This window comes from Panulirus ornatus, chromosome 56 (assembly GCF_036320965.1).
Source record: "Panulirus ornatus isolate Po-2019 chromosome 56, ASM3632096v1, whole genome shotgun sequence".
Lineage (NCBI taxonomy): Eukaryota > Metazoa > Arthropoda > Malacostraca > Decapoda > Palinuridae > Panulirus > Panulirus ornatus.
The window spans coordinates 22,183,340-22,201,523 of record NC_092279.1 but is presented as its reverse complement, the minus strand read 5'-3'; the positions used below and the strand labels follow the sequence as shown (position 1 = coordinate 22,201,523).

The following is an 18,184-nucleotide window of genomic DNA, read 5'->3' as shown; positions in this document are numbered from 1 at the left end:
AGTGAAACTAATTGATGTACAGTCTATCGCTGTACCATGTGATATTTTTCATCCAAAATTTTCTCTCTTGCTGTTGAGTAATTCAGAGGTCTGAATATCTGAAATGCCCTCATGTTAATACAGTTTGACCTCTGTTAAATTATTTACCATATTCTCAGGATCATGTAAGACCCCACCCTAAACTTCTGTATTCTAACTGTTAGCTACACAGTTAACAGATTCTATTTAACCTGTTTATTTCTAACTTTAAGTAGGTATCCTTTCTGTATACTAGTTTGAAGCTGATGAACCCTAGAATTTTGTTAGTGTGTCATGGGTTTTACCCATTACCACCACTACAAATTTCTGACTGCCATTAAAGTTTTAGTTTTAAGCATTTTAATGCACAGATGAAATAGATGAATAATTTTCTCACCCACATATGTTTATATATTTTGAACAACTTAGTTAAAAAACCATACAAACATGACTTTTGCTCCACATTATTGGGGCTATTTTGAGATACTGGTGTAACTCTGATAGTTTAAAAGCATCTGAATATTAGACTCTCAGACTGGTGATGAACATTTCCATGACTTCTTTAACATAGGACACAGTGCACTGTACAGCTGAACTTTTGGCCTTGTGCCATTTTTACCATCTTGTTACAGTTCTACTTTGATGTTACTTTTTATGTTTTATGTATACTTTCCTTTGATTTATTGATGTATTGTGTAATTGTATATTTTCACCCGTTATGCATTTGTTTAAATCCCTTAATCCCTTCAGATACCATTAAATCGGTGTTTATCAACTGAAAGCGGATTCAGTTTTACTGTAAGTATCCCTCTCTCCCCTCAATGTCCTTGTGTCCCTCCCCTTTGTCCTGTCCCTGAGTGGTGTCTTTTTGTCTCACCCAAGTGACCTTTTGGTCATCTCATTTGTGTGTCTTTCTTTTGTTTCTGTTCAGGGATTTTTGGTCTGTCATTTAAGTTGTTTTTAACCTTTTCCTTTGGGCTGTACAGTATGCATTGGAGTCACAGTGTACTAATTAGCTTTTAATACTACCAGTCAGTGCACTCAAAGTATCATAAGCCAATACAGTAATAAGCAATACATGGTTCATGTAAACTTGGTTTCTATTCACAAAATACTTTCCCTCTGTATTTAGATGAATATAAAAGTAGAAATGATAGATGAAAAGATAAAAAATATATTTGAGTACATTGCTTTTTGTAGTGTAGATATGTAGCAAGTCTGTCACATAACATAATTTTGCTTCCGTTACCTCTTCTCTGCCCTGTGCTCTATACCTCTGATATATTAGGTGTGTTATCTTTGCTGCTGTCTGTGTATCTGCCTGCCTGTCCTTCTACATTTGTTACCCCTGTTCCACTTACATGAGTTGTGTTAAGTGTATACAGCTTGTCAATTTACTTTCAGACATCTTTGACATATATCCATTGTACTAAAGTGAACAGAGGGTTCCTCACTGTTAGATAGTTTTTAGTTTGTCCTTTTACATGCAAAGATCTTTCACCAGGTGGTGTTAATATCTTCATTCACACGTCCATGTTTACACACAAATTAAGTCATTTGTTGGTTTAATCAGAAACTGGATTTTTATACAAAGTACAATTCCTCATGTACCAAGAAATGTTGAAAGAGCTTTGATCTTGCAGGGGATACCCTTGTAGCAGTTTTCTGTTTCCTCATTCTACCCACGATCTCCTCTTTATCTCCTACCACTTAGTCTTATCTCTGTTCTTATGTGATGAAGTTGAAGTCACATGCCTATTCTTGACGGGACCAACTAAAGAGGTTGTTTCAGGAGAGCCGTTTTAGCATTTCTGCAAGATGCACACAACATATTTGGATAGATTAGGGTTCTGGCCTCATTTAGTGCATGCTTGACCTTCATATTCTTTGCATAAAGGATTATCCCTGCCAGAAGGAAAAGATTTTCAGCTTTCTAAACTATTTTTTTAGTTTTGTTGTCCTGTTTTTTCCCATATCTCTGCAGAAGTGCATGAAAATTATTATTATTATTTTCGTCTGTTTCCTTGCGCTACCTCGCTAATGCGGGAGACAGCGACAAAGTATAATGAAATATAAATTATTATGTTTTGAAATGGTTTGGGCACATGGAGAGAATGAGTGAGGAAAGATTGAGCAAGAGGATATATGTGTCGGAGGTGGAGGGAACGAGGAGAAGTGGGAGACCAAATTGGAGGTGGAAAGATGGAGTGAAAAAGATTTTGAGTGATCGGGGCCTGAACATGCAGGAGGGTGAAAGGCGGGCAAGGAATAGAGTGAATTGGATCGATGTGGTATACCGCGGTTGACGTGCTGTCAGTGGATTGAATCAGGGCATGTGAAGCGTCTGGGGTAAACTATGGACCTGGATGTGGAAAGGGAGCTGTGGTTTCGGGCATTATTGCATGACAGCTAGAGACTGAGTGTGAACGAATGGGACCTTTGTTGTCTTTTCCTAGTGCTACCTCGCACACATGAGGGGGGAGAGGGATGGTATTCCATGTGTGGCGAGGTGGCGATGGGAATGAATAAAGGCAGACAGTGTGAATTGTGTGCATGGGTATATATGTATGTGTCTGTGTGTGTATATATATGTGTACATTGAGATGTATAGGTATGTATATTTGCGTGTGTGGACGTGTATGTATATACATGTGTATGGGGATGGGTTGGGCCATTTCTTTCGTCTGTTTCCTTGCGCTACCTCGCAAACACGGGAGACAGCGACAAAGCAAAATAAATAAATAAAATAAAGTAATATATATTATTATTATTATTATATTATTATTATTATTATTATTATTATTATTATTATTATTATTGTTTTTATTATTATTATCATCATTATTATTATTATTATTATTATTATTATTATTATTATTATTACTATTACTATTATTATTACTATTATTATTATTGTTATACAGTCCCAGGGCCCCTTGTATAGAGCTCCTACAGCTTGGGGGCTGTACTCCATACAGGAACAGGGAATTAATAGAATCTGTGGTGAGAAGTTGCTCAGTGCATCTGTGTTCTTTTCTGTCCTTTAACAATGAGATACCCTCACAAGAAATTACGTCTCGCTTGCAGAGTAACCACTTGCAGGCTAAATGCAGTGACACTTAAGAATTATCGAACATATAAACAAATTCCCACACATGGAGCATACTTGGCATATTCTGGAAGTATCAGTGACATTTAAAGACTGTGCTGCTTGAATGTCATAACAGTCAAGAAGATTTTTAACATAACATTTGTTTTTGCTTAGTATACCACTAAATACATTGCTTTATGGCTAGATTTGGCATGTATTAATCAAAATAAGGTAGTATTCTATAGCTTCATGATCCCATGACATTGGTATAACTTCAGCTGTCTGTTCCTGCTTTTGTATGTTCTTTGATTAACTTTGTATTTTCATATATGTATTGCATGGTTATTTGTTATATAGACCTCTGTATGCAGTTTTTTTACTTTCTTTTTGGCAAAGAATATGTATATATGGAAAGATGCATATATTCATATGTACATGCCCATTTGAATGAAAACTTCCTTTTCCTGTGGTCTCCCAGATTCATATATTTTCAAAATTTCCAGTGGAATGTACTAGATATTTTGCAAAAATGCTTGCACTGTTATTTATCCCAGTATTTCTCCCATTTAGGTACACTCATTTCTCTCTCTCTCTCTCTCTCTCTCTCTCTCTCTCTCTCTCTCTCTCTCTCTCTCTCTCTCTCTCTCTCTCTCTCTCAAAGAAAAAAAAATGCATGTGTCTTCATGGTATTTTGACATATTTTCTGACCGCTCTCTTTGCTTGTGTGAATGGTTTATTCCCCATTGCAGGATGATTAGTCATGAATTCCCCTGCTTTGGCAAAATGTTTCCTACTACCTGTAATGGCATACTTAAAGCATCTCAATTTTGCTAACACTGTTTAAGGCAAATACTATTCTTATGACCACATTGCTGATATTATTTCCACTGTGTATAGTTTGACTGCTCTTAGTTCATACCCAGAGATAACACCTGCCTGTTATTATGGAAGCATTGACTCTTTGTCATCTTGACAGATTCCTGCTAACCGACGATTGTCTTCTGAGAGTGGGTTAAGCTCATCTCAGAACCTAAGGCGCAATAACAGCAAGAGCAGCCGCAGAAATCTAAAGCCATCAGATTCCATTGCTTCCAGTATAGGATCCAATCTCAACAGAGTTGGAGGAGCACAAGACCTTACAAAAGTACATAACCAGAGATTCTGTTTTTGCCACACACTTTTTTCTCAGTGGAAGTCTTACATTAAAGGAAAAAGAATACTGTGTAATATTAATTTATTGCTGCAATAACCCCTTAATAAACAAAAAGTAGAAATTTTATTGACAGTTTTATCTTTTCAGGTTTTATTAACGGATGATTATTTTAGTGACATCAATCCTCGTTCAATGAGAAGATTAATGAATGTTGTTTATATCACCGGAAGGTAAGTACATCCGTACTGTTCATAGATTTATTCATTCTTTAGTTAAAGAATATATCATTATGTTGCCTATAGAAAGACATATCTCACCTACTATTACTTACATTATAATTTCATCTCTTTTGTAAAGTTGTGTAATAAACTTTTTTTTTAAGTTTATGTAGTGCTTGCATTTGCTGTCAAATATGAACCACATAGTTTACATTTCACTGCATAGTCACAAAACCACAAGTCGTAAGCTGCATTTTTTTGCATTTTTTTGTATATTTCACCAAATCCCACAACCCACAACTGGCTCTAGATTTATTACGTTATGAGAGATAAGCAGATTGGAAAAATGGAAGGATATAGGTATTGTTTGTCTGTTTCTCTCATGATAAATTTCATTCATAAGTAATAAAAAGTTTAGAGAGACATGTGGTAATAAGAGTGTAGTTGAGAGAGCTGAAGAGGTTTGCTGAAATGGTTTGAACATATGGAGAGAATAAGTGAGAAACTGAAAAGATGATATATGTTTCAGAAGTGGAGGGGACTAGAAGGGAGAAACTTATTTGAGAGGAAAGAATAGAGTAAAAAGAGTTAAGAGTGCTTGGGACATGAACACGTAGGAGGGTGAAAGGCTTGCATAAGGCAGAGTGAATAAGAGCAGTGTGGAATACAAAGGTTAACTTGCTGTCAGACAAAACCAGGGCATATGAAACAACTGGTGGAAACCATGGAAAGATCTGTGGGACCTGGTTGTGGCTTGGGGGTTGTGTTTTGGTGCATTACACATGACAGTTGTTGAATGGATGTAAGGGATAGAGGCCTTTTCATCTGTTCTTGGCTCGACCTCACTACCATAGGAAATGTTGAACAAGTATGTTTGAGGAAAGAACCTAGATGTTCTATCTCTGAGTGAACAAAGGTCAAGGGTAAAGGGGAAGAATAGTTCTTAAATGTTATAGGAGTAAAGTCAAGGATTGGTGTGATGGCAAATTTTAGGGAAGAGATAGTGCAGTTGCTGAAACACAGGGTGTAAGAATGAGTGAAAGAGTGTAAGGAAGTGAGCTCCAGAATAATGTAGGTAAAAATGAAAGTGGATTTTGAGAAAGACCATGGGAGGCAATTGTTTTGGGATCAGGTGAGTGAGTGCGTCTGCGATTTTGATGCTAGAGACTGGGTTGTAGTGATGAGTGGTTTAGATGCAAAACGAAAGAAAATAGTGAGGAATGTGGCAATTGATTGTATGATTTGGGGGTTAAGGGTATTCAGTAATGTGAATAGAAATGGTAAACAACTTGTGCAGTTGAGTGCTAAAGAAGGGCTGTTGATTGGAAATACATGGTTTAAAAAGAGGGACATACACTACTATACAATTGTGAGTAGGAAAGATGGTCACCAGGCATTAGTTGGGCACATACTAATTGATGGGCTTGCAAAAGAGAGACTTTTTGATGTAAATGTGCTGAGAGGGAACTGGTGGGAAGCCTAAACATTACCTTTTGGTGGTAAAAGTGGAGATTTTTAGAGGTTTTTGGAAAAGAGGAAATGTTATGTGTGAGAAGAGAGTGGTGAAAGTAAATGAGCTTGAAACAGAGACTTGTGTGAAGAAGTACCAGGAGAGTTTGAACGTAAAATAGCTGGGGAGTGGGTATGGAATGGGAGGTACTTGAAGCTTTGTCATACTTGCTTTTGAGTGGATGGAAGACCAGGCAGTTGAGGCATAGTTTGAACTGGTGGATGAATTGTTTGTAGAGGATATTGAGGGATTCTTGATCTTTTCTGTATATGGTGCCAGTTAGGTCCTGAGGGCATTTTATTTGTGTTTTGCTTTTGTATTGGTATAATTTATGTAGAGATAAATGTCATATGATTGTTGTATGTGATACAAGAATGGTTGGTGTGGTGTTTTGTGGGAGTGACTGCTCACTTAGGTGACTGGAGGGTGTGAGCTGGATTCATAGATGTCAGGGATTAAAAGAGGGCTTATAGACTTCTTTGGAGAAGCAGACATTCTGTTCTTGGAGAGCCATTTGTGCATGTAACAGAATAATTACCCGGTACTTCAGTTATGAAATAATTTACTGGCTTAGCAAAGCAGTATAAAATTTTAGTGAAAACTGATGATGTTACTCATGTTGTTGATCCAAAACTCATTTGTGAAGATGGAGCTGACTCTAATGATAGAATATCTAACTAGCTATACATCCTAGACTTCAGTTTGTGAATGCTACCTTTGCTAAAGGCATGTAGGATTTTGACCCTCGACGATGAACACAAGACAGATAACAAAAAGACGTATCTGAAATGAGTTTACCTGTCAAAGGAAATGAGGATCTTTACTCATTTTTTCATTTCCCTTAATTTGATGATAACTTATGTAAATAATCAATGAGTCTTCTTAAATGAGTCTTTTGTTTTAGCATTCATGCCATTAGCAGATAGTTTATTCCAAATTCAGTGATTCTGTTTAAAAGAAATAATCTTGTAACTTCAAATTTTTACCTCTAAGCTTTGGTCCGTTTTTTTCTGTTTACCTCACCCATGTGTAATTCATATTGTTTATTTAGCAGTTTCATAGAATATTTAAGTTTAGCAGAAACTTTTATTAAATAACCTCAAAAACTTCACCTCAGTAGAAAGACTAGTATCACCTCGTTTAATATTTTGTCTTTTGGCTTCTTTTTGTCACATTATGTCTTTATAGCAAATTATAGAGGCCCGGTATGGGGTGTGATGCTTAATTATGAAAGTCTCTTCTAGTGGATGCAAACATTCCCTATAGTGTTTACTTGTTAACTGTACTTTGTTTAGTAGATTTCTGACTGATGATGGCAGTAATTCCAAGGCCAATCTCTTTTTGGACCTTTTTAATTGTGTAATATATATTGTATTACTTCTGTGCTTGAACATCATAGTGCACTCATTCCCCAAGATATACAGGCTCATTCCCATGAATGGGCAGAATGTCAGTTACTCTGTCATGTCAGAGAATCATACTAAGCTCACCCTTCATCCTATACAGTTTGCTTCCTCATAAAAAAGGTTGGGGTCTTCAAAAAGCATGTTAGTTGAGTTATTAACTCTCTCCTCACAAGCTTTGTTTTCAGCCTTACAGTTATTGTTCATTATTCTTTTTGTGTTGTCTCTTAACAGATTATTAAAAGCATTCCACATAGACTTCAATTGGTACCACTTGGCATCATGGATCAACATAACAGAGCAGTGGCCTTACCGTGCTTCCTGGCTCATCCTTTATTATGAAGCCAATGAAGACACTCTTGAAGAAAAGACATCCTTGAAGGATCTCTATGAAAAGTAAAGATTACCTTTATAGATTTTCTCATTTTAGATATTTTGAATCTTGATGTAGCTCTGAAAATGTTTCTCATATTTTATGAAAGTATATCTTGTTGAAATACTTTAAAGATTGTTTTCAGTCATTTGACACATACTGTTAATTTTGTTCTTTGATATCTTTTTGAAAATTTTCTTTATGAAAATAAGATGTTTTAAATCTCTTGTTTTTCCAGAATCAAGAATCAAGTGCCAGTATCTAAAGATATGGAACCATTATTGGAAATGGATAAGGAGGAGAAGAAGTTTGAGATTTTCCTATCAATGCACAAAAACTCTTTACACATATCAGACCTCAAAATTTTCCTTCCTTTCACCATTAACCTCGACCCCTTCATTAGAAAGGTAAAATTAGAAAAAAGTGATGAATTACTTCTTTTATAAATCTAGTGACTTCCACATATAAAACATGTTTTTAAGATTTTCTATTTTGACAGTACAGGGATGGTCTTGCACTCATAGGGCCTCATTTCTTGAACTACTTATGCAATCATACAGCTTTTTAAACTTTTTGATATTATCAGCATTTACAGTTTCAGTATTGTCTTATTCCATTCATCCACTACTTATACTACTGTGTAAGTATTTTTTCATATCTAACCTAAGAATTTTCTTGCTTAGTTTCATATTATGGCCTCTTGTTGCTCTGTCTTTGCATCTTATGTAGAAGTGTTCACTGTCACTACTATAAGACTGGATTAGAAACCTAAAATTTATGATCAAATCTTCTCATATTCTTTCATTTTCCATTGTGGGGAAATTTACAACCTCTAATCTTTCTCTGTAATTTTCCTACCCTGTTTCGGGTACCCATTTTGCTGTTTACATGTGGACCTTGTCTGTTAGGTCTTTGTGCTGCTATAAGTGTGAAGACCAAACATGAGAAGCTGTTTCTACTTTGGATCTAATTTATAATGTGAATTTTCCCTGGGGATAGGGGAGAAAGAATATTTCCCATGTATTCCCTCATGTTGTAGAAGGTTAGTGAAAGGTGAGGGAGCAGGGAGCTGGAAATTCTCCCCTCTTGTTTTTGATTTTCCAAAAGAAGGAACAGAGAAGGGGGCCAAGTGAGGATATTCCCTCTAAGACTCAATCCTCTGTTCTTAACGTTACCTTGCTAACACGGGAAATGGCGAATATGTATGAAAAAAAAGATATGTTGTGAATAGCTTGCTACACATTTCCCTATCCATAATTTAACACTTATGGTTTTGAAGGTCCATGTGCTTGCCTAACCTGAGGTGAACCAGGAAGAGACGTGTTGAGATGCATGATGTGAGGTTATGTAAATTTTCATGATATGTTTACTGTTCATTGTCAACAAAAATAGACTTGTGTGCCCCCATATATTTTCAAGGGCAATGTCACACTTACATTGTATTACTTTGACATATCTTATTTGGCCTTGATTACCATCTGCATACATGTGAACATGGAACTGGCAAGGTTCCTGAAGTATCCCAGGTCCGTGTTTTGAGTATAGGGTCTTGATCTTCTGAATGAGGCAAGGATCTGATGAGGTGTTGCAAGAAGCAAACTTGACTTTCGTCTGATTTCTGAAGTTCTCAGTTGGGTTAAGGTCTGGGGAATTCCCAGGCCACTCCAGCATTTGAATATTTTTCTCTGATAACCAAATTATCACTTTTCTACACTTATGGCAAGGGGCACCATCCTCCATAAAGTGATCACATCCTCAAACCTCATAAAAAAAGCAGATGGTCCTATGGCACCATCAAATATTGATCTCCATTCACTGTAGTGTTTTTATGTAACAAGTCCAACCCTCCCCAACCCATTGCACCACAAAGCAACCCCAGATCGTTATACTCTTGGTGTTTCACTGTCTTTGCTTTGAATTGAGGGTAATACTGGCTGGCATCCTCCCGTGTCTCGACTGCACTTTAAAGATGTGAAAAGATTCCACTGCTTCTTCGACATTGCTACCTCTAATGTTTACCTGAAACACCACCATTCTACATTTTTCAAATTTCACTAACACTAAATCCACCTCCAATATCACCAACACCATATCTAATATCACTAACAGTAACTGTACCACCAGTATTATCAGCACTCACTGCACCACCATCACCAAATGTCATTATACCACAATCTTAACCAATGATTGCACTGCACTTACCAAGGAAGGTCTGCAGAGCATCTGTTATGCTCTTCATTTTCTATGTGGTGTGTGGCATTACCAGACTTTTCCTTCATGTAGGTATTCCATGAGTGTGGATTTACCTTTGGTAAAGCTGGTGGCTGATACATGTGAGAAACTGCAGAAGCTGGTGACTGAGTTTGGTAAAGTGTGTGAAAGAAGAAAGTTAAGAGTAAATGTGAATAAGAGCAAGGTTATTAGGTACAGTAGGGTTGAGGGTCAAGTCAATTGGGAGGTAAGTTTGAATGGAGAAAAACTGGAGGAAGTAAAGTGTTTTAGATATCTGGGAGTGGATCTGGCAGCGGATGGAACCATGGAAGCGGAAGTGAATCATAGGGTGGGGGAGGGGGCGAAAATCCTGGGAGCCTTGAAGAATGTGTGGAAGTTGAGAACATTATCTCGGAAAGCAAAAATTGGTATGTTTGAAGGAATAGTGGTTCCAACAATGTTGTATGGTTGCGAGGCGTGGGCTATGGATAGAGTTGTGCGCAGGAGGGTGGATGTGCTGGAAATGAGATGTTTGAGGACAATGTGTGGTGTGAGGTGGTTTGATCGAGTAAGTAATGTAAGGGTAAGAGAGATGTGTGGAAATAAAAAGAGCGTGGTTGAGAGAGCAGAAGAGGGTGTTTTGAAATGGTTTGGGCACATGGAGAGAATGAGTGAGGAAAGATTGACCAAGAGGATATATGTGTCGGAGGTGGAGGGAACAAGGAGAAGTGGGAGACCAAATTGGAGGTGGAAAGATGGAGTGAAAAAGATTTTGTGTGATTGGGGCCTGAACATGCAGGAGGGTGAAAGGAGGGCAAGGAGTAGAGTGAATTGGATCGATGTGGTATACCGGGGTTGACGTGCTGTCAGTGGATTGATTCAGGGCATGTGAAGCGTCTGGGGTAAACCATGGAAAGTTGTGTGGGGCCTGGATGTGGAATGGGAGCTGTGGTTTCGGGCATTATTGCGTGGCAGCTAGAGACTGAGAGTGAACGAATGGGGCCTTTGTTGTCTTTTCCTAGTGCTGCCTCGCACACATGAGGGGGGAGGGGGAAGGTATTCCATGTGTGGCGAGGTGGCGATGGGCATGAATGGGGGCAGACAGTGTAAATTGTGTGCATGGGTATATATGTATGTGTCTGTGTATGTATATATATGTGTACATTGAGATGTATAGGTATGTATATTTGCGTGTGTGGACTTGTGTGTGTATACATTGTGTATGGGGGTGGGTTGGGCCATTTCTTTCGTCTGTTTCCTTGCGCTACCTCGCAAACGCGGGAGACAGCGACAAAGCAAAATAATAATAATAAAAAAAGCTACTAGTATCATCATCTGTGAATGAGAAGAGGTACAACTTCATCAAAGAACTTCTCACTCCAAAGGAGTCCATCCTTTCTCTTCTTGTAGCTGAAGCTGCAGAAGCCTCATAAAAGGGGTCTAGGGATTATGTGATTAAAATCCAGCAGTGTGCCATTTGAACCTTGTTGCACAAAATGATGCAAAATGGATTTTAATGAAAAATCAAACATCAGACCAAATAATACAACATGCTTCTTGAAACACGAGGCTAAATTTTTGCAATTATGTAGTAGTAAGTTTTTTTAAGGAACAATCGAAGAAATAGCATCATTCACTCACATGCACTCACTAGCTGTCATGATTATTGTACTAAAGCAGAGCACTGCTCCAGAACATGAGTGTTGAATATAATTTTACTATCTAACTACAGTAATTGCCAGAATCTTATCTATATTTTAGTTATCCTGAGGTAGTGTTCTGTTAACAGGTTAGGTTCAAATCCTTCTCTCCCTTGGATTTCAGTAGCTTGTTTCTTGCTAGATTATATTTGTTTTAAGGCCTTTTATCACTGTATCTCATTCTCTCTCTCTCTCTCTCTCATATGATGTATGCATGTGCATAGAATCAGTAATGGACATGATTAATTCTGTTAATGGTAATACATTGACCATCAGGTAATCAAGGAAGATCAACCACAATTTGAGGATCATGGTCCCCACTTCACTGCCAATGCAGCAAACCCTTGGACCTTCCAGCAGTATGATGCTCAGAGTAAATCATCATCCACTGGAAGAAGACCGGTATGAATGCTACGTATTTTGCTTGATTATTTATAGATTTCAGAAGAAAATGCAGAAGTAAGCTTATTGGGAAAAGTCAGAATCAGTCAGAAGTGCTCAACAGAATAGGAAAAGAATTTTATTTATGGTGTGGACTTGGTACCCAATACTTTTTTCTCCTACCATAGCGATGATATTTTTAGACAAGATATATAAATTTATTGTGTATACATATTTCATTCTTTATTGCATAGTCTTGATATAGTGACTTTAATCCTTTTACTCCCCAGCCACAAAGAGGCACCAACAAGAGTTCAACAGCTAGCCTTCCCCCCATGAATCCAATGTTGTGGGGCTATGGACCCCCTTTTATGCCTTCCATGCAGTCAGCCCCATCGGTCGACTTCAACAGTGTTCCTGTCACTGTAAATCCAATTATCAGTTCAGGTCATGCAAGTTTACCGGTTAGTAAAGATCGAGCATTTCATCATATTGATTTCTTTTGTGTGAGTATGTGTGATTGCCTATTTGTAATCACTTATAAGTGTTTGTATGAGGAGGGGTTCCATATCTTGAGTACTCTCTATTATCAAACAGCTTCATAAATTTATGTGTGCTCTCTGCATTAACCATGTCTTCAATATGTGTGCTTTAGTGCTTAACTGTGACATAGGAGCCCACTCTAGTAGTGATGCTGCCTTTGTCATCATTGTCAGTGGCAGCAGCATGCTGGGTTGTGTGCTTTTTCTTGTAACACTTTCCTCAGTTTATGTAATAGAGAGTTCTCATTCTGTTCCTTAGAATACTTGTTAACTAGATTTAGCTGAGGTGTAACCTTACCTCTCATTATCTAGCACCTTTGTGTCTTCCCACCATCTGAGGTTCATCACCTAAACTTCCTCCTCTTCTGCCAAGACTCATCACCTAAAAGAATAACTTCCTCCCTCCACCCAAACAGCCCCAACCCCTCCCACAAGTAACTCCCTTCCATCTCCAAAATATCCACTCCACCCAAACAGCCCCCCCTCCTCCCACAAGTAACTCCCTTCCTTCTCCAAAATATCCACTCCAGCCTTTTATGTTAGAATTTTTGTACCCCGTGAAATAGCCATGACAGTATATATATTCCCCTAAATAGTAGAAAATTTTTCATGACTTCTGTGGTCTAGATTGAATCTTCATATCTCTTATTATTGCATGCTCTTATCTACATAAGGTAGATCAAGTTTGTTGAAACTTGTCTTATGCAGGTGCAGGTTTACTGCCTATGTACAAGTTGATATCTGTTTTGAGAACAGATCACATTTTTAGTAGATGTGGTCCTACTGTCATATTAGTTGTATTCTGTGATTTGAAGTAATAAAGAGGATGGACTTGTAAGGTTCAGTCATAGAACCATGGAGGAATGGAGAAAAGTAAATTGTTGGGTATGTGCATAATTGGTTGGGAGAGAAAGTTCTTGGGTGCATTGAATGGTGTGCAGGAAATGTTGGTATGTATGAGGGCAAAGCTGTTTATTTTTGATAACATACATGTTTCATGGGTGTGCCCTAAATACAAAGGAAAGGAGTAGTGTGGACGCACTGGAATCGAAATGGTTGAGGAGAATGCTTAGTGTGAGAAGTACTGATTATTTAGGGAATGACAGTATAAGACATGGTAGTAGTAAGCAAAGTATGAGTGAGAGGTTGTGCTAAAATGGTTTGAACTTATAAAGATGGGCAAAGAGGAGGAAGCAAGCATAATAGGGAGACTGAAAGGAAATGGAAGGATGTAGTGCAAGAGGCTTTGAGTTATTAGGGCCTTAACATTCAAGAGGGTAAGAGGCATGCAAAGGATAGAGTGAATTGGAGTGATGTGATATACAGAGGGTGACATGCTGACATTGAGTTGAATCAGGGCATGGGAAAACTACAAAACGGTCTGAGGAGCTTTGCTGTGGATAAGGGCTAATTTTTCAGTACATTTTACTTGAAAGCTAGATGAATATGAGGAAATGAGGCAGTTCATCAGTTCCTGGTGATACCACACAAACATGGTAAACTGTGATCAAGTAAAAAAAAATTAGATACTGAAGATAATAGGTGTTGCTGGACTTTGCCTATATGTGGTTGCACCACAAGTGATGCGTCGCCTTCAAGTTGTATCATTGTCAGTGGATGAAAAAGAGTACTGTCTTGTCACATAATTTTTTCACTTGAAAGGAGTCTGTCATATCTCTGCTCCTGATTGGAGTGCAGTCTTGAAGCTGTAGGAACCTAAAAGCATCCTGGGATAATATGAAATTTAAGTGATGGTGAGAAAAGGTAGTGAATGGAGGGATGGTGAAGTAAAGTTGCCTGTGAAAGAGATACTTACAGGGAAGGAGTGTGAGCAATTGGGAGGCATACAAGTGAAAGCAGCTGGAGGTTAAGAGGCTATTGCAGTGGTTGAAAAGAGGGCAAATGAGAGTTGGGGTGGTCAAGTGTCATTAAAGTTCAGGGAGAATAAGGTGTTCTAGGAGGGAGGTTAATAGTGTTAGAAAAACAAGAGGACAAATGGGGACATTGATGAAGGGAAATATGGGGAAGTGGTAACAGATAGTGATAAAGTGAAGAGGATGGAATGAGTATTTGAAAGGATTGGTGAATGTGTTTCATGGTAGGTTGGCAGATGTAGGGTGTTTGGATAGGAAAGGTATGCAGAATGTCATAGAAAGTGATTTGGTGAAAGCTTGTGTATAATGAAATGTGGCAAAGTGGCTGGAGTGAATGGTATTGCAGATAAATTTCTGAAGAAATGGGGTCTCTATTGTTGAGTGGTTCATTTGGACTTTCACAGTATGTAGAAATGATGGTGAAGTGTGTGAAGATTGATGGAATGCATGTATGGTGCCAGAGGTATGAGAGGTGCATGGAATAGAGTGAATTGGGATGATGTGGTATATTGGGGTCAACATGAGTGGATGTGTCTTTTTTCATCTGTTGAGTGTACCTGGTAAGCTGTATGGATGAGTGATGGTTTAGAGGGTGGTGGCATCCACAGAGCATCAGACTTGGGAAGAACATTGTGGTTTCAAGAAGAGGTTGTGTGGATCAGGAGTTTGCTTTGAAATGGATGTGTAAGAAGTACTAAGAGAAAAAGAAGGATTTGTCTGTGACATTTATGGATCTAGAGAAAGCTATGATAGAGTTGGTGGGGGTGCTCAATAGAAAGTGCTACAAATATATGGTGTGGGAAGAAAGCTGTTAGAAGCAGTGAGGAGTTTTTGTCAAGAGAGTTAGGCATGTAAATGAGTGGGTAGAGAGGAGGGTGAGTGATTCCAAGTGAAAGTGTGTCTGTGGCAGGGATGTGTGATGTTACCATGGCTGTTAATTCTGTTTATAGATGGGCTGGTGAGAGGTGAATACAAAGCTCTTGGAGAAAGGAGCAGGTATGCACCCAGTTGGGGCTGTGGCTCCTGGGATGCAAGTCAGTTGTTGTTTACTGATTTACGGTTGTGATGGTAGATTTGAGTGAGAAAATGCAGAAGCTGGTGTTTAAGTATGGGAGAGTTTTGAAGGAGAGAGTTGAGCATAAATGTGAATAAAAGCAAAATTTTAGATTTAGCAATGAAGAGAGGTTGTGTAGAGTGTTTTAGGTATTGTACCTGGGAATGGATTTGGTAGCAAATAGAACCTTGGAGCTTGAAGTGAGCTTTAGGGTGGGTAAGGGGCAAAGGCCTTGGGTGCACTGAGGAATGTATTGAAAGGGAGATCACTGTCTCTAAGGGAAAGGGCAAAACGGGTATATTTGATGGTAAAGTAGTCCCATCAGATGTGAGGCATGGGCCTTATACAACAATGTAAAGGAGAGGGTGAATGTGTTGGAAATGAGATCAGTGAGGACAGTATGTTTTAAGAGGAGTTTGTAAGAGAGAGCTGAAGAGGATGTGCTGAAATGGTTTGGAAATACGGAGCAGATGAGTGAGGATAGGATGAATAAGAAGGTATTTATGTCAGAAGTGGAGGGAACCGGGAAAAGAGGTCATCTAAGGAGGAAGTGAAAGGATGGAGTGAAAGGTGCTCTGAAGACTCAGGACCTTAACATGCAAGAGGGTGTGAAGCATGCGAGGGGTACAGTGGTTTACAAGAACTACGTGCTGTCAATGAGCTGAACCAGGGCACATGAAACAGGTGGGGGAACCACAAAAAGGTTTATGGGGCTTGGTTTTAGAAAGGTGGATCTGGTTTTGGTGCATTATACATGACAGCTAGGGAGTGAATGTGAGCAAATGAAGCCATATCTTTGTCTTTTTATGGCACTACCTCACTTATGCAGGAAATGGCAAATGTGTATGAAACTACCAATGGTAGATAACAGGAACATATTGTATGTTTTTGTGCTGTAATGAAACTTACTTGTGTTGAATATTCTTAACAAAAATTAATGACATTATTCTCTCATACAGCCTGAGGCAGTTGATAAAAAGCTTTCATCTTTAACCATTGAAAGCTTGTTTGAAATCTTCAGTAAAGTGGAAGGTGTATCAGCAACCATGTTACCTAGTTACAAGGATCGCTTTGTTGAACACAATATTAATGGCAAAGTCCTTTTGCACTGTGATTTAGATGATTTAAAGAAGGTAAGTTGAAGTTGTATGTACTGATATGATGTGTATTTTTATTCATATAATTTATTCTGAACGTAACTGAATTCTTTGCAATTTCTGTGCATTAGAAAAGATTTATTGTTTTCGTATTATCTTACTCTGATTTAATAGGCTTTTGCCTTCTTACAGGTAGCTACATAGTTTCTTTCTGGCTTCATAATGCTGCTTCATGCACAGTTCTGTAATCCTTCCACAGGTGCTAAACATGAACTTTGGTGACTGGGAGTTATTCCGTGTGCTAATACTTGGAATGCGTGATCGTGAGGCTGATGATGACTTCATTAGCAAGAATGTGAGATTTGCAGATCCTCACATGCAGCAGCATGGTGGTCACTCTGTTGAAGATGTTCCAGATGACTCTGGAGAACCAAGCAGTTTAACTAGCAACCCCAGCAGTATGGACGGGTCTCTTATACGACGGGGTAATATCACCAAGATAACTCTGGGCTAATTCCTCTACCAGTATAGACCATAGGTGGTACCATTACCACTGTTGGTTAGATTTTTTCTTAATTTCAAAAGTCAAAACTTCTTGTTTGTGAGTGCTTTTTCTTCTTTTTTGCCATGTTTGACCCTAACCACTTTTTGTTTCTTGTTTTGTCAGTTGTAAATAGAATATATATATATATATATATATATATATATATATATATATATATATATATATATATATATATATATATATATATAGCTGTCTTACTTTGTTATCTGTACTGATTTTGTTATTTGTGGCACTTTTTAATCCATCATACTTCACAACAGACAGCCAAGGCACTGTACAGAAAAGCAGATTCATTGGGATTGTCCATAACATTTAGCCTGACTTATGGATGGCTGTCTTCCATGAGAATTTTATTAAATCAACTATATCAGATGCTTCTCGCAGATTGACTTTTCTCTCAGTCGTTTCCCGGATTCTTTTGTCTAGAATTATCGTAGTTGATTTATTCCTGCTAGATTCTACCTAAAAATTCCACCCTCTGATATTTTTTAAGATTTATTTTTCTTTAGAATTTTGTCATTCATGATTTTTTTTTTTTCTATGGTTTTACCTAATTTTTAAAGATTCATTAGATTTTTGCCTAAATCTCATCCTGAAATTCTCTCGATGTATCTGTAAGTCTTGGTTATCTACCAGTAGTGCCTCAAGCAGCAAGTTTTCTTGCACAGCCTATCACTGGGATATTGATATGGAATTGAAGAACATTTTCACTCATAATTGGAAAAAAAGCTTATTAGAACCTATGTTCAGCTGCATGTGATACCATGACAACAGATTGTTTTATGAATTTTTTTATTATTATCGTCATCAAAAAGAGAAAATAAGTAATAGATGAACAAGAACATCATTAACACTGCGCAAATTTGTAGTGTTTTAAAGTGTTTTGGGCTTCTAAACTCAAATTGAGATTAGATAATCTTAGCTGTTCATCTCAAAGTAGTAAGAAAAGATTTTGATACCCTAGTCAACATTTTACCTGCATTTTTAATCAGCC

At 37.9% G+C, this 18,184-nt stretch overlaps 1 protein-coding gene across 15 annotated transcripts in view; it reads left to right on the top strand.

The window, feature by feature from the left end:
* The window catches only part of Arms (Ankyrin repeat-rich membrane spanning), a 640,646-nt gene that overhangs the window by 579,691 nt on the left and 42,771 nt on the right, over window positions 1-18,184 (top strand). For 14 of the 15 annotated variants that reach the window (XM_071694090.1, XM_071694085.1, XM_071694099.1 and 11 more), the window contains 9 exons: window positions 769-816; window positions 4,086-4,253; window positions 4,410-4,492; window positions 7,628-7,789; window positions 8,005-8,173; window positions 11,954-12,079; window positions 12,349-12,522; window positions 16,488-16,661; window positions 16,885-17,110. In XM_071694090.1, the coding sequence (XP_071550191.1) occupies window positions 769-816; window positions 4,086-4,253; window positions 4,410-4,492; window positions 7,628-7,789; window positions 8,005-8,173; window positions 11,954-12,079; window positions 12,349-12,522; window positions 16,488-16,661; window positions 16,885-17,110 (1,330 nt within the window). The remainder of the gene's footprint in view (window positions 1-768; window positions 817-4,085; window positions 4,254-4,409; window positions 4,493-7,627; window positions 7,790-8,004; window positions 8,174-11,953; window positions 12,080-12,348; window positions 12,523-16,487; window positions 16,662-16,884; window positions 17,111-18,184) is intronic. The other variant, XM_071694089.1, reaches the window with a different exon arrangement.